This window comes from Bipolaris oryzae (genome assembly GCF_000523455.1).
Source record: "Bipolaris oryzae ATCC 44560 unplaced genomic scaffold scaffold_73, whole genome shotgun sequence".
NCBI lineage: Eukaryota > Fungi > Ascomycota > Dothideomycetes > Pleosporales > Pleosporaceae > Bipolaris > Bipolaris oryzae.
The window spans coordinates 38,945-64,246 of record NW_006911349.1 but is presented as its reverse complement, the minus strand read 5'-3'; the positions used below and the strand labels follow the sequence as shown (position 1 = coordinate 64,246).

The following is a 25,302-nucleotide window of genomic DNA, read 5'->3' as shown; positions in this document are numbered from 1 at the left end:
ACAGGCAAGGTCTATTCATCCCCACGACTGGAGCGTGCTTTGATGCCCCTCGTAACTCTCAGCTTTTGTTTTTCCTCCTGTTTTTGTATGGCGAGGCTGAAGCGCAAGGTGCCTGCAGACGCATCCAGATGCCAGTAGGGGCCGTAGAAGTTCAGATAGTCAACAATACCCCTTCTATTTGTCAAACCAGAAAATGGCTGCCGCGGCGTTTGCGCCATGCATATTGTGAACCATGTGAGAGCCAGGGCATACCTGATTGCTGGGGCTTGCACATGCAATGATGACGTTGGATGCTGGATGCTGGATGCTGGAAGGAACCCTAGGCTTGGCATTCACATGCTGCCCGCCGCCGTTGGAGCCTGTGCACAGCCACTCATCGCGCGTCCCGCCAAAAGTGACACACGATGCTACACCTACTAGTCGAACATACCTACACCTAGCCCAAAGACGACAGTGCAGCAGCAGCCTTGTCGCCACACTGAGGAGGTCCGGAGCGGGAGGCTTTTTGGGTATTTAGTCCGTCACCAAACACGACAGAGGAGGTTTGGGCTCGTTTGTTTGCTTGCTGCTTGCTCTGCTCCACCGCGGCTGCGTCGTCGCTTGGCCTACTCGTCCCTGTGCCCCGTCCCTCTTTCTCTTCTCCAATATACCATACCACTCACAGCCTTTGCGGTGCATGGCTTGGTAATACAACACCCACACTCGTCTTTCTGTCTGTATCCTGTTACGTTCCCCTCGCCATGGAAAAATACAGCCAATTTCGCGATAAAGGTGCGTCTACAGAATCCATGCACACGACCGTCACGACCGCCACCACTACTACTCAATTTTCCTCCAAGTACCTCTTATTGCCCTAGTCGCAAACATTGATTCCGGATTTACCAGCTTACAGTTCGACACAGGTACTGCAATTGCGCCTTTCCTCCCTGTGCCACCCCCGCCGGTCGGCATCCTCTGGTATCCGATATACCTCTTCCTCTTCTGCGTCCGTACGCCTTTCGTCATTGCCTTTTCGCTTTTGTACTTCTTTGGCCTAGAGTTCATCCCTGTGGGCAGAAGGCTGAAATATGTGGTACTGTGGCTAATGCTAGGAATTCCGGGAGTGTGGTGGGTGGACTTGCAGGTTGACGGGGTCAAGAGAGGGTACGTTCACTTCCGTGCAAAGAACTGAAGTTCCGAAGGAAGGCCTCATAGTTTAGCGGACATGCGAACTAACAGACATGGCAGACAATTATACTCGGCCAAGAACCATCTGCCCAAGGCTGGCACCATTGTTGCTTCGTCCTTTACTTCGCCTCTCGACCCGCTCTACCTTGCGGGCATCTTCCAACCAATCTTCACAAAATCCTATCCACACCTCCGCAGGGTCGAGCGCATAACCCTTTTCCGCGCCATCTTGCTCGCTTTCTCACCGCCTTCCTTAACTCCAAACGATCCGTCCAAGCTCATCACGCTCAAGCAACTCATTAGTGAGAACCCCGACAGGATCATATGTGTCTTCCCAGAGACTACCACAACAAATGGAAGGGGAATTCTACCGCTGTGTCCTAGTCTGCTAAGCGCCGATGGCAAGACGAAGATCTATCCTGTCAACCTTAGGTACACACCGCAGGATGTGACCACGCCCGTCCCTGGTGGTTATTTCTCTTGGTTCTGGCGTCTTCTCAGCAAGCCATCGCACCAAATGCGTGTCCGTATCGCCTCGCGTGTTTACAATAGCACAAATCAGGATTCTCCAGCAAAAGCGAAATCGGATTTGCACGAGAGCAAAGCAACGACAAGTGGTTATGACGCAAACATTTTCGAACAACCCGATTTCAAAGATGGATTTATTGGGACAAACGGCGGTGCTGGAGATGGTATGGATGTTGATGCTGGCGGTGCCGATGACGGCCGTGAAATCAGTCCTGAAGAACAGAAGGTGCTCGAGCGGGTGGCCGAGGATCTTGCACGCTTGGGTAGAGTAAAGAGGGTGGGTCTAAGCGTTGAAACGAAGATTGAGTTTCTGAAGGTGTGGGGTAGTCGAAGGAGATGAAGAGAACAGTAGTCGTCTGGTGAACGGGTAATTTATTCCGAATATCCAATGTATAGTGATATGCGGATTAGATCGAGCTTAGCAGCGTTGTATTTGCACGTCACATATTTCTAATTTCACCAAACATGTTAGTATTCTAGTATCATGTTCTTCGGCAATGCTTGCGCTGTTGAAGCTTCACCAGAGCGCCAAGGATTGTGTCGAATATTGAACTCGTCATGGCGATGGGAATAGGTTTGAGACAAGAGGTGGGGCGATGCTTGCTTTGAGATTCACAGCCGGTAGTCAGGCAAATTTGAGTACTAACTGTCCGGTGAAACGACGGCATTCGTCATCGTGCTGGACCCTTGCTTAGGCAAGAGTTCAGCTAGTAGCCTAGCCACCCACAGGTAAGTACATTACTTGCATACTCAACTCCACACTGGGAACACCGCCTTCTAAAACATACCGTTAGTGCTCAAAATCTCAGCCTTGGTTACCAACATTCGACTTGCACCATACGACTACCGTTGCCCTCTCTTCCCCTCCACGTCCAGTGTATGATGGCTGAGCCAAACTCTGCCCCGCATGCCGAAAGCGACCCCACAACCACGGCCGACGCGAAGGAGACGCGTGATCAGGACACAGATGAGCAGAAACCACGAGATAGTAACGGCTGGGATGGAAAGCTACGAGTAGACAGGATGACGCTCACCGACGAGCCAAGAGATCCACACGCGCAAATATTGAGCGATCCAGAGGTATCAGACGATGAAGGGCCCCCGCCAGAACAGCTCGCTGCAGACGAGGACCTGTTGGACGATGTGCCGGACGATGAAGAGGAGATCGAGCTAGTGCACTGTAAGGTTTCAGATATGTCGTCATTGCGACTAGAGAGGTTCAAGCAGATGAAGGTATGTTGCTCTTGGGGTGGGACACGTACAAAATGGTCTAACATCGCAGCGTCTTTGCCTTCGCCAAAACCGAATAGAAAGTATTGCGATACCGGAAGAACTCGCATCAAGCCTTACAGAAGTCGACCTCTATGATAATCTCATCGCGCACATCAAGGGCCTCGATGCCTTTACTGAACTTACGTCGCTCGACCTGTCCTTCAACAAGATCAAACACATCAAGCGATTAAACCACATGACAAAGCTCAAGGATCTATATTTTGTGCAGAACAAGATTGGCACCATAGAAAACTTGGAAGGCCTCACCAATCTGCGACAGATTGAGCTGGGCGCAAACAGGGTACGGGAAATTCAGGGTTTGGAAACACTGACTGGACTGGAAGAGTTGTGGTTGGGAAAGAACAAGATCACCGAGATCAAGGGCCTGGATACGCTTACGAATCTCAAGATTTTGAGCATACAGTCGAACCGGCTGCGGTCCATTACGGGATTGGAGAAGCTCGTCAACCTGGAAGAATTGCACATCTCGCACAACTTGCTTACAGAATTGTCGGGGCTAGAAAACAACGTCAATCTCAGTGTCATTGACATCAGCGCGAATCCCATCGAGCACCTTGGAGGACTCAAGGGGCTCAAGCATCTTACCGAGTTTTGGGCGAGCAACTGCAAACTAAGCGACTTTGGTGAGATTGAACGAGAGCTGAGAGACAAGGAGGAACTGGAAACGGTATACTTCGAGGGGAACCCTTTGCAACGGGCACAGCCAGCCTTGTACAGGAACAAGATCCGACTTGCGCTACCACAGGTTGTGCAGATTGATGCCAGTAAGTCTTACTCGTGACATGTTTTTTTCTCAGACTTCAGGGGACTAACGTTGTGAAAGCGTTTGTGAAGCAGGTATAGCATACTCCAAAGCAGCAATGCAGACGACTCTGGGTTTCCATGGTCATGTAGCTGTGTTTACTTAGACGGGCTGTTCCTCCGCACGCAAGTACATAGATGGTAGGCTTATCATGGACATTGGCATTGGCACGGCGCGTTGGCGTTGGGGGAGATATCTGATAGCGTACATAGTATATGGCGGGGATACCCAATGAATGAGCGAACGGATGAATGGATGAATGAGCCTGGTTGCCCTGCCGAACGTCATGCAGGCTCGCTGGTTGTACTCTACAGCAGGTTGACAGAGAGAGTACCGGCGCTAAAGCCGAGCAGGGTCTAGCGTGTGGTTACGGGGAGGGTGGGTCGCGCCTTGTATGTTTACCGTCCGGGCGCAACCCAAACACTGGATATCACCACACTCCCGCAACATCACCGCAACCGCCTCTGGACGCGCCAGTGCTGTTGACCGCGACGGAGCATGCTTTGTTGATATCCTTCTTTCGTTAGACTTTGCCACGCATCACACCATGGAGTCCGCCAACGAGAACGCTGTGGGTATCCCTAGAGCCATCCCCTGGCCCGTTCATGTCTAATCTAACGCATTCTAAGGGTAGCACCAAACGTTCAGGAATCAAGCCGCCATCAACATTCTCCCACATCCCATCCTCACCCACTCGCGCCCTCGGTGAATTGCACGAGTCCACCACCAACGTGCGCAGCGCAATGCCCATACCTACCGCAAAGCACAAGCCCTCTGGCTGTACTCTACCCCTCGCCACACCCCCCCCCCAGAAGCACACCGTTTACTGACCACGACAGTGCCCGAGCCGGCCTTCAAGCAACGGAGGACACTGGCTGAGCAAGCCCCCGAACCCGCCCCGCGAAGGCTACCCGCACCCTCCAAGATCGCCAATGGCGTCAAGTCCGCTGTCGCTCGCGGCATGGCAGCCTCGACCTCGCGCACAATGACCAAACCGACAGCCAAGAGCACATCTGTATCTGCCTACGCAAGCAGTGTCGGCGCTGTTCCCAGACCCGCTCCAACCACGAGGCCGAAATCGGCTTATGGCCAAAGTACACACACTAGGAGCAAGTCCTACCACCAGGCATCCCGCCCTGCGACGTCAATGATGAATCGACCAGATGACGACGACAGTGAACAAGCAGAGCGCAAAGGTGTGCATCCATTTCTTATCTCTTCAGCCCCATACGCCCATGTCACAGTATCTAGAGGGATGTTTTCAGTCCCTAAGCAGCGCACAACTTTCTTGAGTGATTTCCAAGTACAGCCTGTTCGTGTGCCAGAGTCCCGAACAGTTTCTCCTCCTTCTACCTTTCGTCCCGTCACTCCGGTCATTGAAGAGCCCGTCGTGACCGACTGCGATGTCATCTGCACTGGACTTGGAGCGCTCAATCTAGTTGCATCCAAGGCAGAGAGGCATGAAAGTCGGACCGGACGCGGAATGGCTTCTGGCAACGGCACGAGCTCCTTTCTTAAGCCAAAATTTCCTTTACCACGACTCCCTCAGCCAGTACAGACACCTGTGCGACAGCGACCGCAGCAGCAGATAGACCAATCACCTCGCCGGCCTATATCAATCACGCCGAGGCGATCACAGCCAGCGCCATTTCTAAACCGTTTTACTAACGATCGGTGTCCAGATTTCTACAATGAGCGCATGGAAGCTATGGAACGCGATTTTCGCTCCTTCAAGGAGAAGATGGAGATGGATGTGCGACAAGCGACTGACTACAAGGAATCAATTCAGCAGCTCCAAGGCCGAGTCACCGAGCTCGAAACCATCCGCGCACGCCTAGAGATTGTGAACAAGGGACTCGAGACGGAACTCAACGATAGTCGTACCAGTCTCAAATCAGTCAAGATGGAACTGGAAATGGCCCAACAGAAACACACATATGAAGTTGATGACGTACGACGGAGGCTGCGCAACGAAGTTGAAGACTTGGAATCGCGACACCGAAAAGACACTGACCGGTTGGAACGGGAACGAGACGAGGTAGAGAGAAAGACACGCATTGAATTCGAGGCACGGATCGACAAGTTATTGAAAGAGCATGAGGAGGAAATTCAAGTGTTGCGCAAGAAGCTCGACTCGGACTCTGAAGCGGAGCGGAGCAGGCGCGCACAAGAGGCCCAAAAGATTGAGGAAGAATATGCTTCCAAACTTCGAGCTGCCGCTCTAGATGCAGATGTTAAGCAACGCGAGGCACAGCTCCTGCAAGGCGAACTCACCAACGTCAAGTCAGAACTCGATCGCGAAAGAATCCTCAAGACTGGTCTTCAGAACCAACTAACAGAAGCAACAACACACAACCTTACCCTGGAGGCAGCGAACAAGGCCATGAAAGAGAAGATTAACTTTCTTGAATCTGACAGCCAGGCGCAGTCATCCGCCTTCAACGACCTTCACAAGAGAATGCAAGATGCCATTGAGGCTGCGGAAAGAGCACACGACAAACTCCGACAAGAAGAGACATTGCGCCGAAAGCTCTTCAACCAAGTCCAAGAGCTTAAGGGCAACATCCGAGTCATGTGCCGTGTACGGCCAGCACATGCTACCGAGAGGGACCCGGCGCAGATTGCCTTCCCCGACAACGATACCGACAGCAAGGAAGTCGCCATTACTGGTCCAAGCAAGCAGAGCGCAACTGGCAAGGACATTACTGCCTCATACTCGTACTCGTTTGATCGTGTGTTCGGTCCGACGTCCCAGAACGGAGAGGTTTTCGAGGAGATTAGCCAGCTTGTACAGAGCGCTCTTGATGGCTACAACGTGTGTATCTTCTGTTACGGTCAGACCGGATCTGGAAAGACACATACCATGTCGTCAGCTGACGGTATGATTCCGCGTGCCACGGCTCAGATTTGGGACGAAGCGCAGCGGCTGCAAGAAAAGGGCTGGCGATACACAATGGAGGGCTCGTTCATCGAGGTCTACAACGAAACGTACAATGACTTGCTTGGTCGGTCAGAAGACCTGGATAAGAAAAAGGTCGAAGTCCGACACGACCCTGTGAAGAAGCAGACTAACCTGGACAATGCCGTGAGCGTGATGCTGGATGGCCCTGGCCGTGTTGAGGAGATCCTCGAAACAGCTAGCAAGAACAGGACTGTGGCTGCTACAAAAGCCAACATGCGATCGAGTCGAAGTCACTCAGTCTTCATTCTGAGACTCGTTGGTACCAATGACATTACGGGTGAACGGAGCGAGGGAACACTCAACCTAGTCGATCTTGCCGGATCCGAGCGACTCGAGCACTCCAAGGTCGAAGGCGCGCGCCTAAAAGAAACGCAGAACATCAACAAGAGTCTGAGCTGTCTGGGCGACGTCATCAACGCTCTCGGCTCAGCAAAGGAAGGCGGCCACATTCCGTACAGAAACTCAAAGGTATGTGTGGGATATCGTATTATCTTTTGCTCTTGTACTAACGAAACTACCACCAGCTTACCTACCTACTCCAATACTCACTCGGCGGCAACTCCAAGACTCTCATGTTCGTCATGGTTAGCCCGCTCCAGGCGCACTTGCAAGAAACGATTACCAGTCTCAAGTTTGCGACAAAGGTGCACAATACGCATATTGGTACTGCGAAGAAGCAGACCAAGACTGCTTCATAAGCGATAGAGGTGTCGTGATGAATTTGTCCCTTTTTTTGTTTTTTTGTCTTTTTTGGGGGTGTATGTGTGTGTGTGTGTGAACAATGGGATGGGCTGGAGTAATGGAGAGAATTTCCTCTCCCCTTTTTGGGCCGGGTCGGGTTTTTGGGATGGCAACGACAATGTGTGGAAAGGGGAAAGGAGAAGGGGGATTTTATATACATATTTTCCCCCATGTTTTTCTTGGCTTTTGCTGGCTGACTGGCTGTTTCACTTATCTACCAGCTGGTCCAAGTTAGCCAAGTTAAGTACACACGGAGCGACTCTTGAAGTGTTCAGGTCGTTTGTGGGGTTTCTTCTTCCTCTTCCTCTTTTTTTTTCTCTCTCGGTATTTCTTTATCTTTCTTTTTCTTGTTTACTTTACCCGATTCTGTTCTCCTATTTTCTGGCCCTTTTTCTTATAACTACAAAAGTCCCTTGGCTGGACACTACTTGCAATGTACATAAGTAGTGGGCAAGTTCATGGGCGAGTCTGCAGAGTAGAATGACGCTTGTTTCTTTTTGATTGTTTTGTATTTGATGTGTCTTTTTTTTGTTGCAAGTTGCTCAATACCCTCTTTTGTATTCAAGACGTGTCTCACCGACCATGGTTCAATCAAGATATAGACAAACGGGTATGAATCAAAAGAGATGAAGTGTATATATATATATATAATTCAATCAAGACCATGGCGCTAACCCAGACACCTTGCTAGCAAAAGCCCGGTTTCGACAGACGGACCAAAAACGAACAAATCAAGTACGCATACACAAGGGCAGTCTCGCTTGATCATCATACAAACTCCTGCTTTTGCCCTGTCCGCGCTTGCTCTCTTCCCCCCCTCACCTCCCTAATCAGACAGATGCCACAGTGATACGCACGCCCCTTCAACAGCGTCTATGCAAACAATGACATCTTTCACGGCAAAACAACTACTAGTATCATTGAGGCTAATCGCCCAAGGTTTCGCACCTTGGAAATCAAGATCGAGCTTCCTCAAGCTCAAGCTCAAGCTGCCGGATACGCTCGTCCTTTTCGCGATCAGAAGGCTCAGAGCTGGTAACCTTTGCCTTGAGTTGGGCGACTTCTCGCAGCAGGATGGCAATCTGATCGGATTGGTCCGACATGACCTTGTTTTGGTGCTCGAGTTGAGACTTGATGTCACCTAGTGCGTCGCGGAGAGCAGATGCAGGGCCACTGGAGCTTGCTGCTGCGGCAGAAGTGGACGAAGCGGCAGATGCGGCAGAGGGGCTAGCCGTTGTTGCAGACTTGGACTGAGTGGGGGTTGTAGTCTGGCTAGAAGACGGCTCAGGTTCCTTGGTTATGACAGGACCCCTAGTCTTTTCTTCTTGACGCGCAGCAGTAAAGTTACGGCGGTCTGCAGGCTTGGAAATCTCCTCGAAGCTGGATGCGCTCTCATCGTCGGAAGCGTTATCCTTGTCTGCGTACTTGGAAGCAGCAGAAGCCATGGAATCCTTGTTGTCCTTCATTGAAGGTGGGGGCCCGCGGGAAGCTAGCGGCGCGTGTGTGGGCTCGGCCTTGGGTTGCTCCGTCTTGACAGGCGGGGATTCGGCTGTTGTGGGCCTGGAAGGCTTGTAGTCGCTCTGTACTTCCTTGGGTGCATCACCCTCGTAAATGCTCTCGAGCGAAATCTTAGGGGGCATTGCCGTCTTGCCACTGAACCACTCCTTGGCAGAAACACCGGGCTTGAGGCCGTTGGTGGGGGGATAGATGTCGCTCTGGAACATTTCCGATCGGCGGGGCACGATGAAGGATACGGGCTCGATGTAGGAATCGTTGACCGTCTTGAAGCAGCGAAGAACTTCGTTCTCGTGCAGGTTGATGCCGCGCTTGGGAAGGAAGGCAATACCACGCTGAGGCTCGCCAGACTTGTACTCTGAAAGGTACTCAAACTTGTCGTTTTCGTATTCGTAGTAACGAATGTTGCCGTCACTGTTGTGGTCAGTGGAAAAGTCAAAGAACAGCTGGAATACACATACCCCTTGCCAGCAAGGTACAAGCACTGGGTGCCGTCGTCCCAGAAAGGCATGCAGACACCAGAAATGGAGTCAAGAATCTGGAAGCCGCCAATAGGCTCACTGGGGTTGCGCGGGTCCCAGAGACCAAGTTGACGGTCGCTCATCTTGGAGAAACCAGTGGTTGCAATGCGGTCCGTCTCGCCCATCCATACAGCGCGGCTGTTCTTGGCACCAGGGTGTCCGGGAACCTCCTGTGCAGGCCTTTCCTGACGCACATCCCACACACGCAACTTCTTGTCTCGGCTGGTGGTGACGAGGAGCGATCCGTCGGCGCTCCAGGATAGCGACTGGACAATGTCATTGTGCCTGAGCGAGAGCTGGGGCACGCCAGCCTCGACATCCCAGAGCTTGACGGTGAAGTCACCAGACGCACTGGCAAGGACATTCTCGGCGGCCGTGTTGAAGAGGACGTGGCCGACTTTCCTACAGAAGCGTGTTAGGGGCATGGCTTTGAACGGAAGCACTCAGTCGCACCTCATGTGGCCGCTCAGCCTAGCAACAGGAGCAACATCGGCAGGCTCCTCAGCATCGGTGTGCAGTGTAAAGCCCTCAGGCACCTTCCAGATGAAGACCTTGCCGTCGTCCGAGGCTGAGGAGATGAGCGAGTCATTGAAGGGAGACCTGTGGGCAGTCAGTCGTGTGCATGGCGCTCCTTGTCTCGGACACGGGCGTACCAGTCGGTGTCGAGGACAGCGGCTGTGTGTCCGCGGAAGAGAGGCAGTTGGTCGGGAGCTCTGCCGCGCTCGTTGATGGGGATGACGGCAAAGGCACCGCCACCGCTGGCCTCCCAGTTGACTGAGATGTATTCGGGGTTTGCCTAGAGGGCGTCAGAAGGCGTGTCGTCGTGGTCGCGTGGGCATGGAGTGGGCTGACCTTGATCAGGTTGGTGTCCCAGGCATTCTTTGTGATGCGCAGGTTGTCATAGCATTGCTCCTGTCGAAGGGTCAGCGTGTATAGACATGGATTTGGGGGGTTATAGCCAATGTACCTTCTTGGTGCCCTTGCCAAAGACATGGCCTGCATGGTTGTTGTTAGCATACCAAGCTGAACTGGGACTGGGCATCAACACTGACGGTACTTGGAGGCGCGCACGAATCGGCCTGCCATTGCGAGATGGTTGGGGCCGGGGAGATGGTGGTGGTAAGAATGAGGGACTCTCAGGCCTCGTAGTGGTTGGGTGAGCAGAAGAGGCGCTTTGCTTGAGAGGGGGGGAGGGAGGATGCAGGGCAGGGCAGTGCAGTGAATGGGCTGGCGAGCGCGTGTTTCGCCCTGGAACGCAGTCGCCCGTCGTCAGCGTCTTGGCGGGTGGACCCTCATCATCCCTGGTCGCGGTCGCTGTCGCTCTACCTGTCCACCTCCACCACACTGCAGCGCCCCCATGCAGCCAACGGTCGCTTCGCCCGCTGCTAACTGCATGTTTGCAGCATGGCCCCCAGCTAGCCGGGCCCTTCGAGTACTGTCTGCCATGCCCGGGCTGTTTCGTTTGGTCGTCTGGTGTCCATTGCCGCATGTGGCTACAGCTCCAAGTCGACCCCGAGTACTATCTCTGTTTCCAATGGGCTCCGATCTGGCCGGTTCGAATATGCACACACCAGCAGCCGAGTCTTTGGGTTGCTGCGTGTGCTTCGACCAAGAGTTTGCATGCATTCGAGTGTGCAGAACAAACTCCTGTTCATCAGCATGCAGCCAGGGTGGGATCAACTAGGTGTCCACCGTGTATACAGCACGACTGGCCTTGTCTCGTCCGGTACACGGCATAGCATTGTGTGGCCCATATCGTTGGAGCAGAGAGCTACACACTACTCGACGGATGTTGCCCCTTTTCCTGGCAAAGACCCGAGGTTTGCTATGGTCAGTGTCTGTTGATGTAAATTGGCCAGAATTGGCTAGACACTCGAAGTATTCATCCGAATCCGTATCAGCTATTTCTGAGAGCTCTGATCATTTGTCTGCCGCCGTTGATGCTGACTTGTATGGATAGTGATAGGAGGATCCCAGCTTGCTTGTTGGTGTGCATGAAGATGAGGCGACGGGTAAATATTCCAGTCTCGCGTAGACAAGCAACCGTATAGACAGAGACGATGAATCTCACATATATGGACCTTAATGGGGAAGCATGGGAATGAGATGATTGCCTGAAACAGTTAGAGCGTTGGGCTAACACCTCCTAGTCACTGTAGCTTGGCAGGTACACACAACACATAGCTGCATCATACCTTGGGATGTATCTACACAGGGCCTACCCGTTCTGGTCAAGCATCTCGAGATTTGGTTGGTGGTAGCCATGAGGTGTATCAGCAGTTGTTCAATCTAAAAATCTCCTCTTGGTGACATGGCAGAGGCGCCCACACAGCCAGCGTGTTATTAGTCTAATTCCCCAAGAAGCCGAAAACGTCAGACCTCGGCCCACGGAGGTAGCGCCGCGATGAGTAGCAGCCACGACAAGACTGCGGAGAAGCATAAGCAGCTCCCTCTTTCTTTTACCTGATCCTGCCTACATTCCCTGACCCTCCGACCTACCCCAAAATATATACCAACCATTGCCGCCATGTCTGACGAGGAGAAGAAACCACTCGACGCGCCCGACACAACCGACGCAACCGAAACGCCAGAGGCCAAGGAAGCCGTCGACAAGATCGCAGACGCAGCGCCGCCTGCCCGCCCAACCACCGTTAGCAAGACGGGCTTACTTGCGGGCGTGAAAAAGGCCGATGAGACGATCTTGAGGCTGAACAAGTAAGTCGCTGGTCGGTACCGTAACATGCGCATCATGAGCTAACGAGGGCAGACTGCTAGCTTCCCCAGGCGGCCTCTCCGCATTCCTCTCCACATTCAACTACACTCTCTACATCCTCGCCTACGCCCAGACAAAATCTCCCGCCGTCTCCGCCTTTGCAACAAGGCTGCTGTCACTCATCCGCCCAGCATGCGATGACACAAAGATACCCGCCACCACCCTCGTCGACAATGGCACCGTCCCGCCCATTGCCGCCCTCGCCGTCCTCATCTCAAAGACGCGCACAACCCTCCGTCTGACGGGCACCCTGCCTCTCTACGCATGGCTGCGCTCCCTTGCCTCGGGCCCCAAGCCAGGCACAGACGTCGTCTTGCATAGAATCGCCACCCTCCAGGCCATGAGCTACTTTGTCTACCAACTGCTCGAAAACATTTCCCTTCTCGCCGACTCGGGCGTCATCTCCCCCCGCGTCGTCTCCGCACTCAACCGTGGCGACCCCAAGACTGCCCGTCTGTACCTCTACACCTACCGCTGCTGGCTCGGCGGTGTCTCGTGCGACTTCCTCCGTCTGATGCGCGAGTGGCAGATTGAAGGCCGCAGGAGGCTCACTCGCCAGCAAATGGTTTCCGAGGGCAAGGCAATTGCAGAGTACCAGGACGACGAGGACAAGAAATTTGATAAGAGGTGGTGGACCGACTTCGTCATTGCCAGCGCCTGGTTCCCCATGGCACTGCACTTTAGCAGTGCCAACGGTGGTATTCCTGGCTGGAACCTGGGCATCATGGGTGCCTGCGGTTTGATTGCTGGGAGCACGAGGATGAAGGCTCTGTGGGCGAGTACGGCATAAACATGGTTGATCATGTAGGGAACTGCTGGTCCAGGTCATTCCATTTTACCGTTGCTTAGAATTTGACTCGGCCCGGATTGAATAGCGTTAGCTTACTCGGATCTTTTCGCTTCCTTTTAGTATTGTTTCTATACAAAGACGCAATCCATCAATTACATGCATCCTTCTTAAAGTTTGGGACATACAGCACCACATTACCCGCTGACACATATCGAAATTTATGGACAAATGAAAAAAAAGAAGATAGAGTGGAAGTGTATGTAAGAACTTTGATCTGCTTGTAGTAACTCTGATCATTTACCAATAATTTGATTTCTAACGTTTGGCGGGTACACATTTAACCCCAACGAAGACGAAATAGCAATCACTTTGAAAAATCAATCTTCTACCAACAAAAAAGTAGGCATGCCTTGATTCGAGGTTAATAGATATAATACAAACTGCAAAATCTGACTATGTTTTGATACATCTATCCCCATGGAGCATAATAATATTTTCACAAAATACCATGTCCAAAATGCACTTTACCTCCAGCAGTCATGCGGTGATACTAAGCTTACAAGAAGATAAACCAAAAGTCTGGCCAACACATTCAATCTTTGTGCCATTATTCCGTACATTTTAGAGTCTCTTGTCCCAAGCCACATGAGCTGTTAGGCCTTCCATTCATAAGACAATAGCCTGTATATCTCTGATATCCCAGATGTTAAAGTCTCCATTTACCCAAGGACGAGATAAATAAATCTTAGTAGTAGTAGTAGTAGTCAAGAACCGTAACAGCTCCCCTTACACTATCATGATCGCTGTTACGGCCCTCAAATCACTCATCAACGACTCGACACTCGACAAGCACCTCAAACCTCGCAACGACTCCTCCTTCGACTCCTTCTACTCCTCAAGCCCTGGCGCCTTCCCCTACGCCTCTCTGAGAGCTAGAAAAATCCACACGCATCTGTTCTCGGGCTCGTCCAGCATGGCTTTTCTTGCTGTTAACGTAGGTATAAACCATGCGGTACTCGGTAATCGCCTCTATTCCGCACTTCCTCTTTCTCCCTCCTTATCTCTCTCTCCATCTCTCTCAAAAAAAAATAAGAAGGAAGAGATGTAAGCACGAGGAGATTTTTTTTTGGGGGGGGGGGGGGGAGGGCTGACCAGGTGGGAAATAGGGTGCTTTCTTACACAGGTATCTAAACCACCTCTTCGGGCCCGGCTTACCTCGCTCGTCGAAGCCTTCATTGTGGAATCGTAGGTTACGCTTTCCCCTATCTCGATTTGGATGCCCAGTAAAGACTTTTCCTTCGAGAGAAGAGGAATATGATTTCTTTGTTAGCCAGCGCGTTAACGAGCTGTCGATTGACGGTATGAGGTCGTGTGCGTGGCACTGGTTTGTTAGGGAGGTTACGCTGAAGGAGCATTTTGAGGTGCAGGATGAAGCGCTGGAGTATGTGGTTGTTGGTACGGAAGGGGGTTGCAGAGGGGGAGGCGTTGACTAGATGCGTAGCTTATAGAACTTCATTCTCAGCTAGCCAGTGTGTGTTTTCATAATATTGTGCTTCTTCGTCGAACTGGTACAGTCATATCTTTTTGACGATCTTTCTGCGTGGTTTTTTCTCAATCGTGGCTGAAACTCTTACTTCCGGTCTAGCTATGTACCAAGGTGGCTCAGTACCAGGACATGCCCTTTCAACTAACAACATAATACCAGAGAGATGGCCATAGTAAAGACATTGCGTCCGTGTTTTTGCAGAGAGCATTGTTGCGTGTAATTTGGGAGGGGGGGGGGGGCTTCTCGTCAGCTCCAGGGCGAGAGCATTGTCATCCGGATGTGACCGGATGGGAGATGCGCTAGGACCGGACCGTACGAAGATTGACAGCGGGTGTACTGCGTAAAGGCAAAGATAGAAAGACCCTATTTCATCTTCGAAACACACGAATGGCCTGATGACTGGGTGCCAGAATTTGATAAAAGCAAATTGCCTTCAATCTAGAATATGTAGAGAAGGTGGCTGACATGCATATGCTCGTTTCCTCCATGCCAGGGTGGGTGGCCGGAGTCATTTTCGGCATGTCACCCATCGGCTTCCGCTGGATCCGCTTTCCATCCCCAAAACATGTATCCGAAATCCCGTTGCTAGATCCTAGCCTGTGTGATGACTTGTTCGAGACACGCCCATGGGAAGAGGTAGTATGAGGCCAGCGTTTGAGCTTACGGAGGCAGCGTTACAGACTGTTTGCTACGTCCTTACCGCTCAAAATACCGCATCTACACACCCCCTTCGGCCCGCAAAAACGTGAGCACCCCGGAGATCTATACGATGCGCCACTGTAAAGAGCATACCGACCCGAACAATCTACTAGGACCAGAGACTACGTATTCGCTTTGGTGAGATGACGAGAGGGACAGAAAAAAAGTTGCCGTCGTCTCCAGCTTACTTACCCACCGTCATACGCCGCGGCGTACTCACACTCAGCAAGTTTTTAGTGTTTTTTTTGTGCAAGACAGAAGCTTACGCAGCGAGCTACTGCACAGCGACATCATACGCCGATAAAGACGTTGTCTCGCCCACTCCGCCTGTAGCACAGCCATATACGCCGGTTGGTGTGGCTCCTCGACCAGGTGGGGGGCCATCCATCGGCTCGCCAAAACAAGATTCGGGCGGCGGCTTGGCGAAGCTTAAGCATGGGCTACAGTGAGGGATTAAGGAGGGCGCCACAAGCTTGGTGCTGCTTGGTGCTGCTTAACGACGCAATGCAGTGGCTGCGCAAAGACAGGGGGTCCGTCATGCTTCCATTGCATATGTGATACGAGTACCGCCGACGACACACAACCAATTACAGCCAGCGAGTTATTGCCGCAAGTCCAGCTGAGCCACCACCGCCAACCGTGTATTGCTAGCGTAGACGCGTAGCCCATTCCCCACCCCAGACCCGGCCGCTGGAGAAATGACAGGGCAAACGAGGCGGTGCATCCGAAAGTGCTGCGAGACCAATGATAGCCCTGACAACTGGCAAGTGTCGAAACGGCGGGAGGCTTGAACGCGGATTAGCGGGGGCTTGATTCTGTTACGCTCTTCTAAGAAGTTAACTTGGTAGTTCAAGGCAGCTGATCAGCATTGGCGGTGATATAAAGGTCTATCTGTCTGCCCGCTGTTGGACTTTATTCCATCATCACATCTCATCAATCAACCAAACTCACTCTACTACTACCACTCCAACTCACTCACTCACCCACCCACCCACCCACCTCTTCTCTACCAGTAAGCTTACCCTCCCACCGCTCTTTCCCTCCAACTCCATTCTAACCTTACTCTTCTAGCAACAACCAACTCAACACCTCTCTTTCAAAAATGCCTGCCAGCGTCGCCTCCTCCATCTCCACCATCGTCAAGCCCACTGCCCCCAAGTGCGGCGAGTCTTGCGAGTGCTGTGGCTGCGACGAATCCTGCTGGTGCACTGTCATGTAAAATCACTTTTCGACATGTCAACAACTATGGAGTACGATACCTGGAACGATGAAGTCACCATGCAACGGGCATGACGGGGTTTTAGCGGGCTCAAGGAGTTTTTTTTTTATCTATGGTTAGATTTTATGGGGTATCCTTTGCTTTGATGGGGGAAGGGGGAGTATAGAATAAACACTGCCGATTTTGCGGGAGTGGTGGTGGTTGTAGGGGGATGAGAGAGAATTCCATCATTTTTTCTTCTTCAATTTGTTCCATTTAGTCTTTTGATGTCTTGTTTCCTTTGCTTGTGGCATTATTTGGTGATTTGAAAATTTAAGGACAGAAACCAACAAGGCTTGAGTAAGTTGAACACACCCGCATTCAACCGCACAAGGTACTAATTGATTATACAGTTTGGAAAGAAAGAAAGAAAAGACATCGAGTTTACTACCTGGCGAATACGAAATCGACTTCACGCGAGTAACTTGAGTGATAGGATTCAATTCGACCATATACAAAAAAGAATAAAGACGATAGTTCCACCCCACAATCAATCCCACCAAACCAACCTACTTCTCCAATGGTACCCAAAGCAATCTAGCCTCCCTCTTTCCACTTCCCTCACCGCCATCTTTTCTCGTCACAACAACGAGAACCATAATATCCCTAGGCGGCAACGGCTTAAGATCCCAGCCCAGAATCGGGGGTCTCTCAGGCACATAGCTGTGTGTAACAGACCACTCGACGCCATCCGTAGTCTTATCAGCTACTCGTTCGCCATCAACGAAGACCTGCACACTAGTCTGCGGCACCGCCTTACGCAGCGTACCGCGAACCACCATAGAAATCTCTCCAGAGCCTGATTTCCCGTCCACCTTGACCTCCACACCATCTATCACCGGCTCAGCCTCCGCCTCCGCCCTCACCGCCATCGCAGCCATATCCGTCGGCACCCCCGGCGTCAACGGCGGTGCAACCCGCGCCCTCGCCGCCGTCTCAAACGCATACGCGTACTCAAGCAACTTCTCATCGCGATACGCCTGGCCCGCAAACGTGATATTAACCGGCATCTTCTTCTCCGCCATGACGCCCATGGGCACACTGACGGTCGGCACGCCCAAATGGCGAATCGCACGGTTCCCGTTGGAGTACTTGACGCCGTTGCGCAGGCTGTGCGTTGTGCTTTCCAGGTTGAATTCGAGGTCGGCGAGACCGACGTCGCCTTGGGCGGGGAACGCAAGCACGTCGAGATTGTGCGTGGCCATCCAGTCTTCTAGGTCGCGTTTGCGCTGGGCTTCGAGGGCCTTGAGGGCTTGTTCTAAACCTTCCACCTCATGGATGCTGTTGGACTGGACGAGTTTGGGTAAGCCGGCGTAATCGATCCAGTTGCGGACTTCGAGGAAGGTGTCGGGTTTGTAGTTTGGGGGTTTGGGGAAGAGCATTGCGGAATCTTGGATGCCTGCTAGACATTTGATTTTGGCGTCGTTGTTTGCCACGAGAAAGGCGTCCCAGGATTGCGCGATGAGGATGCTACGTTCCATGAGGTTCCAGTTTGCTGGTTGTCCTTGCACATTATTGGCTTCACCGGATACGGAGTCGTTTTCGTAATTTGTAACGAGGGGAAAGTCGGTGTAAACGATTTCTGCGCCTAGATTTTGGAGGGTTTTGGCTGCGTTTTCCCACAGTGCAATGACTTCTGGTGAAACGTAGGTAGGCTTTGCGTATGGATCCGAGTCTTTCTGGCCGACATACATTTGTGGGACTCCAACCCGTTTCCCTTTGAACGCTTGAGTATTACGCAGAGTAGTGTAGTCTATCTGAGGGGGCTGGGGTATTTGCACATGCTTTTGTTCTCGCACAAAGTCTCCTGTCGTATCTTCGTCCGGTGTAGCAATCACATTTAGAATCTCCAGCATATCACCAACCGAGCGCGCATACGGTGTGGGTACGTCGCATGTGACATACAGCGGCCACAGTCCTCGGCAGCTCAGTAGTCCTTTGGATGGCGTGTAGCAGACGAGGGCATTGTTTGAAGCTGGACTGCGTCCGCTGCTAACAGTCTCACTGCCCATGCCGAAAGCCCCCATGCTTGCCGCTACCGAAGTTCCTGCTCCGTTGGAGGAACCAGAGGAGAAGGCTCCTGTAAGATACTTTGAATTATAGGGCGATTCTGCGCGACCATACATTCCCCTTTGCATACCCCCCGCTGCCATAGGCGGCATATTTGTCTTTCCAATCAGAACTGCTCCTGCATTCCGCAATTTCTTTGCAATTGCAGAGTCCTCACTTGACATGACTCCCTTGAGTGCGGGGGATCCTGCAGTTGCAGTCATTCCAGCGACCTTGTAGCTGTCTTTGATCGTGTAGGGTATGCCTTCTAGGGGTCGTGGCTTCAGACCCTGTGCCCGACATGCATCAGAGGCAGCTGCTTCTTCAAGGACATTGTCGTTGAATACAGTAAAGGCACCGAGACCCTTGCATGTGTCGTAGCGGGCAATACGGTTTAGATATGCAATGACCAGGTCGACACTGCTTGTTCTGCCCGAAAGGAGGGCGGCGCTGTGGTCCACGATGGTGGCCTCTACAATGTCGAAGCCAGGTTTCTCATTGTCGGATTCCTGTACGCTTGTTGGTAGGGTTGGCTTTGTTTCTTAAGCACAACTTACATTCATGCTTGCCATGTCTTGTACGTCACTCGTGGTAATCAGGTGATGTCTACTGAGCTGCCAGAGTGCAATATACGCAAGGCTCCCATGCGTCGAGGAGAGACAGCTATTTTTATTCGATAGGCTCAGACAAACCAAAGATACGTGGAATGAACTTGAACTGCATATCTCTCAGAGGAGGGCCCCTTCCCCACCTCGGTGTTTGTATGGTCGGTTGGACTTTCTCCAAGCGGTTAGCCTACCTGGTATCAGCAAGTCCGCGGGCATCTGATAGCTAGCCATGTTCCACAATTGATTAGCAGACTGTACGAATGGGTACAACATAAGCGTATGCTTAAGAGCAGTCGTATAGGTACACGTGGTCGAAAAAATAGCATGATAGTGGCAGGGGTGTAATGGTAGAGGCATGTGTATAGCTGTTTGCGATTTTGCAAACGATACGTGAAATGTGCCCTGCATTAGGGCTTGTATTGATGTCGAGACTGCTGGGTATATAGCGTAGATTCAATTATGACTTGGTAAACGCAAGAGGTTTGTAGGCCGGAGATGTCCCTTATCATTCATCATTGCTGCGACGTTGGTTGTGACTAGAGCTCCGGCTTCGTGTGCTACGTCTTGATCGACTTCGCATGCTGTGCTCTCCCGGGCTGCGACTACGACTCCTGCCTCGGTCCCGACTATCATAGCTTCTGCTTCGACTGCGGCTCCGACTTCGACTGTCATGGCCCCTACTTCTACTCCGGCTTCGACTATCATAGCTTCGACTCCTATAACTTGTCTCACTTCCGACACTCCTCCTGTCCATATCCTCATCTAGCTCGTCTACCTCATCTCCTAGCGGACTTTCTCTTGGGTCCAGCATATCCAAATCCTCGAGAATTGCCCTCGAAGGCAACTTCCACAGGCTCGTCGCACAGATGCGGTCTTTTGTAAGGAGATCATCAATGAACTGATCGACGTGGGTGAGGGTAAATGTGTCTTTGAGGCGGCGCTTGATCTTGCGGTAGTCCGTGAGCAGAGGCTCTAGTGTCTTGTAGATTTCGACAGGCTCCCAGGCAAGGCGAATGTAAAAGGCAGCAAGACAGCGGAGATACTTGAAGCAGCCGAGCTTTCCCGCTGCATTCAAGTCAAGCTCCTTCTTGGCAGAGTCGTCGTCATCGTCGTCGTTGTCTGCCGCGTCGCCATTCTCTTTCTCTTCCTCGGCTTTGTCATCTTGGTCGTCCTCATCGTCGCGAAAGTTGAGGTACTCGAGAATGATTTCCTTTTCTGGGACCAGCTGGAGCATCTTGAAGGCCAGGCACAGGAATGGCGTCGGCTTGCCTGTGATGCCCGTAGTGCCACCGATGAACTTGAGTTCTGCGGCGCGATCGCACAGTGTTGCAGTGTTCAGACCGAAGCATTGTTCCTTCCAATAGTACGACTCGGTGATGCGCTCACGCACACCCTTTTCGAAAAGGAGGGCCGGGTTCTGGCCACGGATGAGGGCGCCGCGGTATCCTCGGTCGTCGAGGAGCGCGCTCGCGTCGGCGCGATCAAATTGCGGTTTCGACATGTGCCGGGGGCGGTTCGTCTTGACTGTATGGATTTCGGATATACTGGCCCAAGCGACGATCGGGACTGCGCGTGCACCGTCGTGGTCCCTTTGCGAAGGTCGAGGTAAGCTTGCGGGTGAGGGTCAGGGTTGGGATAATTTGAGACAGGGCACTGTACTGGTGGCTAGTTATCGATTGTTGCCCCTTCAACGACAGGCAAGATGCAGCCCTACGGGCATGGGGGCATCTAGAACTCGACCACAGGTAACGCCAATGCACATTATACACTTTCTTGCCCATGCACCACTTGGTATTCTGCACGCTCTTTCCTTGACTACCAAAACCTTTTGATACCCCCCTCCCCCCCCTCTGTTGCGCATTCACTTGTTGCGATGGGCCGCCTCCTTCTCACTTCGGGGCAGGTCTCGGTCCTCTTGTCCATTACTATTGGTACGTCTGGGGATTGTCTGATGTCATGCCCCTCGACTGACAGACACGCTTAGTCTTCTTCTTCACACTTGCCCTCTTCCTGTCGGGGTGGGTATTGCAGCAACGCTATGTACACTCGCTCCAAGCCGCCATTAAACCACGACTGCCCAAGCCGTTACCGCCGCCCAAACCAATCGAACCACCAACGTTGGATGCGAAATGGGCGAGGCCCATGGGCAGCCGTCCAGAGGTGGACGACACATATGCACAGTACATTTCGGGCCTGACGATGGATTGGAGCAGGCTGGGTTATGTTCAGGTTGTGCGCGAGCATGTAGAACTGTGCAGTGCCGTCATGCTGCTGTCGGACTTGCACCGGATGAAGAGCCCCGCAAAGAGAATACTGATGTTTCCTAAACTATGGCTTGTCGAGTCCGAGGACAACAAGTACAGCGCAGAGATGACGACTACGCGGAGACTGCTGCGGACGGCAGCGAGGCGGTACGGAGTGAAGCTGATACCCATGTCGCCGCTTGTGGAAGGCGCAGACGGTGAGTTTTGTTGACAGTGGGCAATTGCTGGCAGGGGCTTATGAGCATGACAGACACACTGCCCTCGTCCTACTCGCTAGCCAGTCTGTATTCACTGGTAGACTACGAGCGCCTACTGTACCTCCAAGGGCCAGGCGTGCTGCTGGATGCGTCTGCACTCGACTCGCTGCTTGCCTTTTCCAAGTCGGAGCCAATGGCAGCATACCCCGCGACGGCCGAGCGGACAGACATGTCAACGTCGCTGCTCATGATTCACCCGTCACAACAGAGTTACAACCAGCTGCGGGCACTGCGGGCATCCAAGCCGACGTCAGATCTCAACATGTTCCGCAAGACGTTTAGCGTGCCTGACTCGCTCATTTCCGAGTGGTCGCTGTCGATGGGCAACGTCGTGTACGAGTCGCAGCAGCTGCGGCAGGCAAGCGACGACTTCAACGCGACGGCGTTTGAGCAAGCGACGACGTTTGTGCGGCTGAGCGATCCCGAGCTGCCGGGGCCCGAGTACGACGTGCCGTATGCTGAGCGGGCGCGGTTGCGACCACAGAACGAGGAAGCGCAAGAGGCATGGAGCGGACTGTACGAGCGATTCCGGCAGCGGCGCATGGAAGTGTGCGGGCTGGACCTGGAGACGTATGAGGCCGTGGCCGTGTCTGGTGGGGCAGCTGAAACGGAGCGGACAGCCGCCGAGCTCTGAAACGAGCAAAACCAATGTTTATGTATGAAGTCACGTCTAGCATCTGGGTTGGGTTGGGTTGGGTCATGGCATAGGAACACGAGAGGCTACTTGTGTGCGTGTGTGGACCAATTTCTCGGTGTATGCACATGTTTTTTTGTTTTTTTATTTTTGTGATTTGGTGCACCATGGGGTTCGGTTGGGCTGGTGTACACATAAGTACACTACACAGTACTCTACTATGGTGATGGATGGTACCGCAAGTCAGGAATCAAATGAGATAGCGCTAAAGGGGCTTGCATGCATGCATGCATGCATACATGGATGGATCGGGGCCAATGTGAGAGGGTGCCTGTCCGGTGTGGGCAAAGAACCAGCACCAGCACCAGCGCAAGCACCAGCACCAGCACAAGCAGCAAAGCTGGGGGGGCTGGGGGGCTGGGCATGTTGCGGTCATCGACTGGGATTCCTCGATGCTGGTACGCATGACGCAACAAAGCCATGGCTTCCGGCGGCCGCGCTGCTGACGGGCAAGGGACGGGCTGGCTACGCTGCGGTGGGTGGATGTGGGGTGAGAGGCAGGGCATGGCATATGTATAATTACATACGTACGTCTTTGGTATAGCAGATGGCGCATGTGCATGTAGTGGCAGCAGTAGCAGTAGTAGCAGTAGTAGTATAGTATAATGGCCACGTGAAATAAGAGAACAAAATAGGGTGGACAGCCAACCGCGAGGGTGAAACAGTGGCAGCTTGGATGCGCGGGCAGACTTGCAGCTTCTTCCCCGCCGCAGCCTCAAATGTCCTGTTCTGTTCTATTCTATTCTGTCCAGTCCTGTCCTGTCCTGTCCTGTCCTGTCCTGTCCTGTCCTGTCCTATCCTGTCCCGTCCTCGACTACGACGACTACGACGACGCACCCAAGCCAGCCAGGACTAGCCACTGCCCCAAGCCCCCCCAAGCCCGCCGCTCTCTGCCCGCCCACGCCGCATCCGCAACCACCAGCCCCGTCGACGACCTCATCGTCCCATCCATTGTCCGCCCATCATCCACTGCGCCTATGCACGCGCCCTCGCTCGCTCACTAGACACTGCTGACATCGCCCCCGCGACCTGCGTTGAAGCACACCGGCAGCGCAGCGCCGCTGCACGAGTCGACCCGCCCCTCCAATGCCTACCCTGGGCTTCCTCAAGAAGAAGCGCACAAAGGACTCCAACGGCTCGCGCGACCTCGACTCGCCCGCCTCGCCCACAAAGGACACGCACTCGCCCGTCACGCCTACCGGCTCCCGCAAGTCGGGCTCCTTCCACCTGCACAAGACCAAGACCAACGACTCCAGCACCACCGCCACCTCGGCCCACGACGCCACGACTGCTGCTCAAATCTCCAGCTCCACCACAAACACGTCCGGTACCGGCAACTCGTCAGCCTCTACCGCCCCGGGCGCGCCTGCCGCGACCCCCAAGCCTATAGACTCAATGAACCCCGCCCACGCGCACCAGCAGCCGCACCAGCAGCACCAGCCGCAGCAACAACAGCACCAGCACCATCTGCAATCACAGCAATACACAGCTACAAGCCCCCAGTCTAACCCCCAGCACTCGCGCAACACGCCTAGCATACAGAATCTCATACACCCCAACAACACCACCACCACCCCCACCACCACCCCCTCGTCCAACACCTCGTCCGCGCACCACTCGTCCGCCAAGAATGGCGCCGTCCAGTTCCAGACACAGCCCCTCAACCAGACCCGCGTCACAAAGGGCAAGTACTCGCTGACCGACTTCACCATTCAGCGCACCCTCGGCACCGGCAGCTTTGGCCGCGTTCACCTCGTCCAGTCCAAGCACAACCAGCGCTTCTACGCCGTCAAGGTGCTGAAAAAGGCCCAGGTCGTCAAGATGAAGCAGGTCGAGCACACAAATGACGAGCGTCGCATGCTACAGCAGGTCAAGCACCCCTTCTTGATCACCCTCTGGGGCACCTTTCAGGACTCCAAGAACCTCTACATGGTCATGGACTTTGTCGAGGGCGGCGAGCTCTTCAGCTTGTTGCGAAAGTCACAGGTACTTATTCTCCTCTTTTTCCTCTCTTCTTTCGCCCTTGATGCGCAGTGATTTCGGGCATCAATGGACACTAACTCCCATAGCGCTTTCCCAATCCAGTCGCAAAGTTCTACGCCGCAGAGGTTACGCTCGCGTTAGACTACCTGCACTCGCACAACATCATCTACCGCGACTTGAAGCCCGAGAATCTGCTCCTGGATCGCCACGGCCACCTCAAGATTACGGATTTTGGGTTTGCCAAAGAGGTCCCCGACATTACATGGACCCTGTGCGGAACGCCTGACTACTTGGCACCCGAAGTCGTCGCTTCCAAAGGCTACAACAAGTCGGTCGATTGGTGAGTCGCGAGCAGCAATCCATTATTGGCGCCTACTAACAGCGCCAGGTGGTCACTGGGCATCCTCATCTTCGAAATGCTGTGCGGCTTCACGCCCTTTTGGGACGGCGGCTCGCCCATGAAGATCTACGAAAACATTCTCAAGTCGAGAGTAAAGTACCCACCTTACATCCACCCCGACGCCCACGACCTCCTGCAAAAGCTCATCACGCCGGATCTGACCAAGCGACTGGGCAACTTGCACGGTGGCAGCAAGGACGTTATGAACCACCCTTGGTTTGCCGAGGTGACTTGGGACCGGTTACAAAAGAAGGATATTGACGCTCCATACGTGCCACCCGTTCGCGCCGGAGTCGGTGACGCCAGTCAATTCGATAAGTATCCGGAGGAGACGGAGGCATACGGCCAGGCAGGGGACGACCCGTGCGTGCAGAGTCCTCCTTATACTGTAGATCATATTCTGACGTGTCCGAATAGCCACGGGCACCTGTTTCCCGACTTCTGAGCATACC

General features: G+C 53.2%; 10 protein-coding genes across 10 annotated transcripts; 7 read left to right on the top strand and 3 right to left on the bottom strand.

The window, feature by feature from the left end:
- Window positions 1–740: 740 nt before the first annotated feature.
- On the top strand, window positions 741–2,035 carry COCMIDRAFT_96463 (uncharacterized protein; the record flags this gene model as incomplete). Its single annotated transcript, XM_007690213.1, has 3 exons — window positions 741–771; window positions 903–1,143; window positions 1,228–2,035. The coding sequence occupies 3 exons, from the start codon at window positions 741–743 to the stop codon at window positions 2,033–2,035; spliced, it is 1,080 nt and encodes a 359-aa protein (XP_007688403.1).
- Window positions 2,036–2,574: 539 nt separating this feature from the next.
- Window positions 2,575–3,769, top strand: COCMIDRAFT_96431 (uncharacterized protein; the record flags this gene model as incomplete). The annotated part of the gene is made up of 2 exons (XM_007690212.1): window positions 2,575–2,928; window positions 2,978–3,769. 2 exons carry the CDS (start codon window positions 2,575–2,577, stop codon window positions 3,767–3,769), a joined length of 1,146 nt encoding a protein of 381 aa, XP_007688402.1.
- A 1,168-nt stretch (window positions 3,770–4,937) lies between these two features.
- COCMIDRAFT_96474 (uncharacterized protein) lies at window positions 4,938–7,450 on the top strand (the record flags this gene model as incomplete). Its single annotated transcript, XM_007690211.1, has 2 exons — window positions 4,938–7,220; window positions 7,277–7,450. The coding sequence occupies 2 exons, from the start codon at window positions 4,938–4,940 to the stop codon at window positions 7,448–7,450; spliced, it is 2,457 nt and encodes an 818-aa protein (XP_007688401.1).
- A 999-nt stretch (window positions 7,451–8,449) lies between these two features.
- Window positions 8,450–10,615, bottom strand: COCMIDRAFT_37140 (uncharacterized protein; the record flags this gene model as incomplete). Its single annotated transcript, XM_007690199.1, has 7 exons — window positions 8,450–9,422; window positions 9,470–9,931; window positions 9,983–10,129; window positions 10,183–10,325; window positions 10,382–10,441; window positions 10,497–10,525; window positions 10,582–10,615. 7 exons carry the CDS (start codon window positions 10,613–10,615, stop codon window positions 8,450–8,452), a joined length of 1,848 nt encoding a protein of 615 aa, XP_007688389.1.
- Window positions 10,616–12,056: 1,441 nt separating this feature from the next.
- Window positions 12,057–13,092, top strand: COCMIDRAFT_96534 (uncharacterized protein; the record flags this gene model as incomplete). Its single annotated transcript, XM_007690210.1, has 2 exons — window positions 12,057–12,244; window positions 12,297–13,092. The coding sequence occupies 2 exons, from the start codon at window positions 12,057–12,059 to the stop codon at window positions 13,090–13,092; spliced, it is 984 nt and encodes a 327-aa protein (XP_007688400.1).
- A 2,011-nt stretch (window positions 13,093–15,103) lies between these two features.
- On the top strand, window positions 15,104–16,608 carry COCMIDRAFT_26673 (uncharacterized protein; the record flags this gene model as incomplete). Its single annotated transcript, XM_007690191.1, has 4 exons — window positions 15,104–15,277; window positions 15,592–15,782; window positions 16,192–16,349; window positions 16,409–16,608. The coding sequence occupies 4 exons, from the start codon at window positions 15,104–15,106 to the stop codon at window positions 16,606–16,608; spliced, it is 723 nt and encodes a 240-aa protein (XP_007688381.1).
- A 496-nt stretch (window positions 16,609–17,104) lies between these two features.
- On the bottom strand, window positions 17,105–19,216 carry COCMIDRAFT_5664 (uncharacterized protein; the record flags this gene model as incomplete). The annotated part of the gene is made up of 2 exons (XM_007690180.1): window positions 17,105–19,153; window positions 19,202–19,216. 2 exons carry the CDS (start codon window positions 19,214–19,216, stop codon window positions 17,105–17,107), a joined length of 2,064 nt encoding a protein of 687 aa, XP_007688370.1.
- A 718-nt stretch (window positions 19,217–19,934) lies between these two features.
- On the bottom strand, window positions 19,935–20,753 carry COCMIDRAFT_77909 (uncharacterized protein; the record flags this gene model as incomplete). Its single annotated transcript, XM_007690209.1, has 1 exon — window positions 19,935–20,753. A coding segment is annotated over one exon (819 nt), but the record flags the coding sequence as incomplete, so codon positions are not given.
- Window positions 20,754–21,125: 372 nt separating this feature from the next.
- COCMIDRAFT_96503 (glycosyltransferase family 8 protein) lies at window positions 21,126–22,407 on the top strand (the record flags this gene model as incomplete). The annotated part of the gene is made up of 3 exons (XM_007690208.1): window positions 21,126–21,183; window positions 21,237–21,713; window positions 21,767–22,407. The coding sequence occupies 3 exons, from the start codon at window positions 21,126–21,128 to the stop codon at window positions 22,405–22,407; spliced, it is 1,176 nt and encodes a 391-aa protein (XP_007688398.1).
- A 1,146-nt stretch (window positions 22,408–23,553) lies between these two features.
- On the top strand, window positions 23,554–25,295 carry COCMIDRAFT_37135 (uncharacterized protein; the record flags this gene model as incomplete). Its single annotated transcript, XM_007690198.1, has 3 exons — window positions 23,554–24,453; window positions 24,537–24,790; window positions 24,839–25,295. 3 exons carry the CDS (start codon window positions 23,554–23,556, stop codon window positions 25,293–25,295), a joined length of 1,611 nt encoding a protein of 536 aa, XP_007688388.1.
- Between the last annotated feature and the right edge of the window lie 7 nt (window positions 25,296–25,302).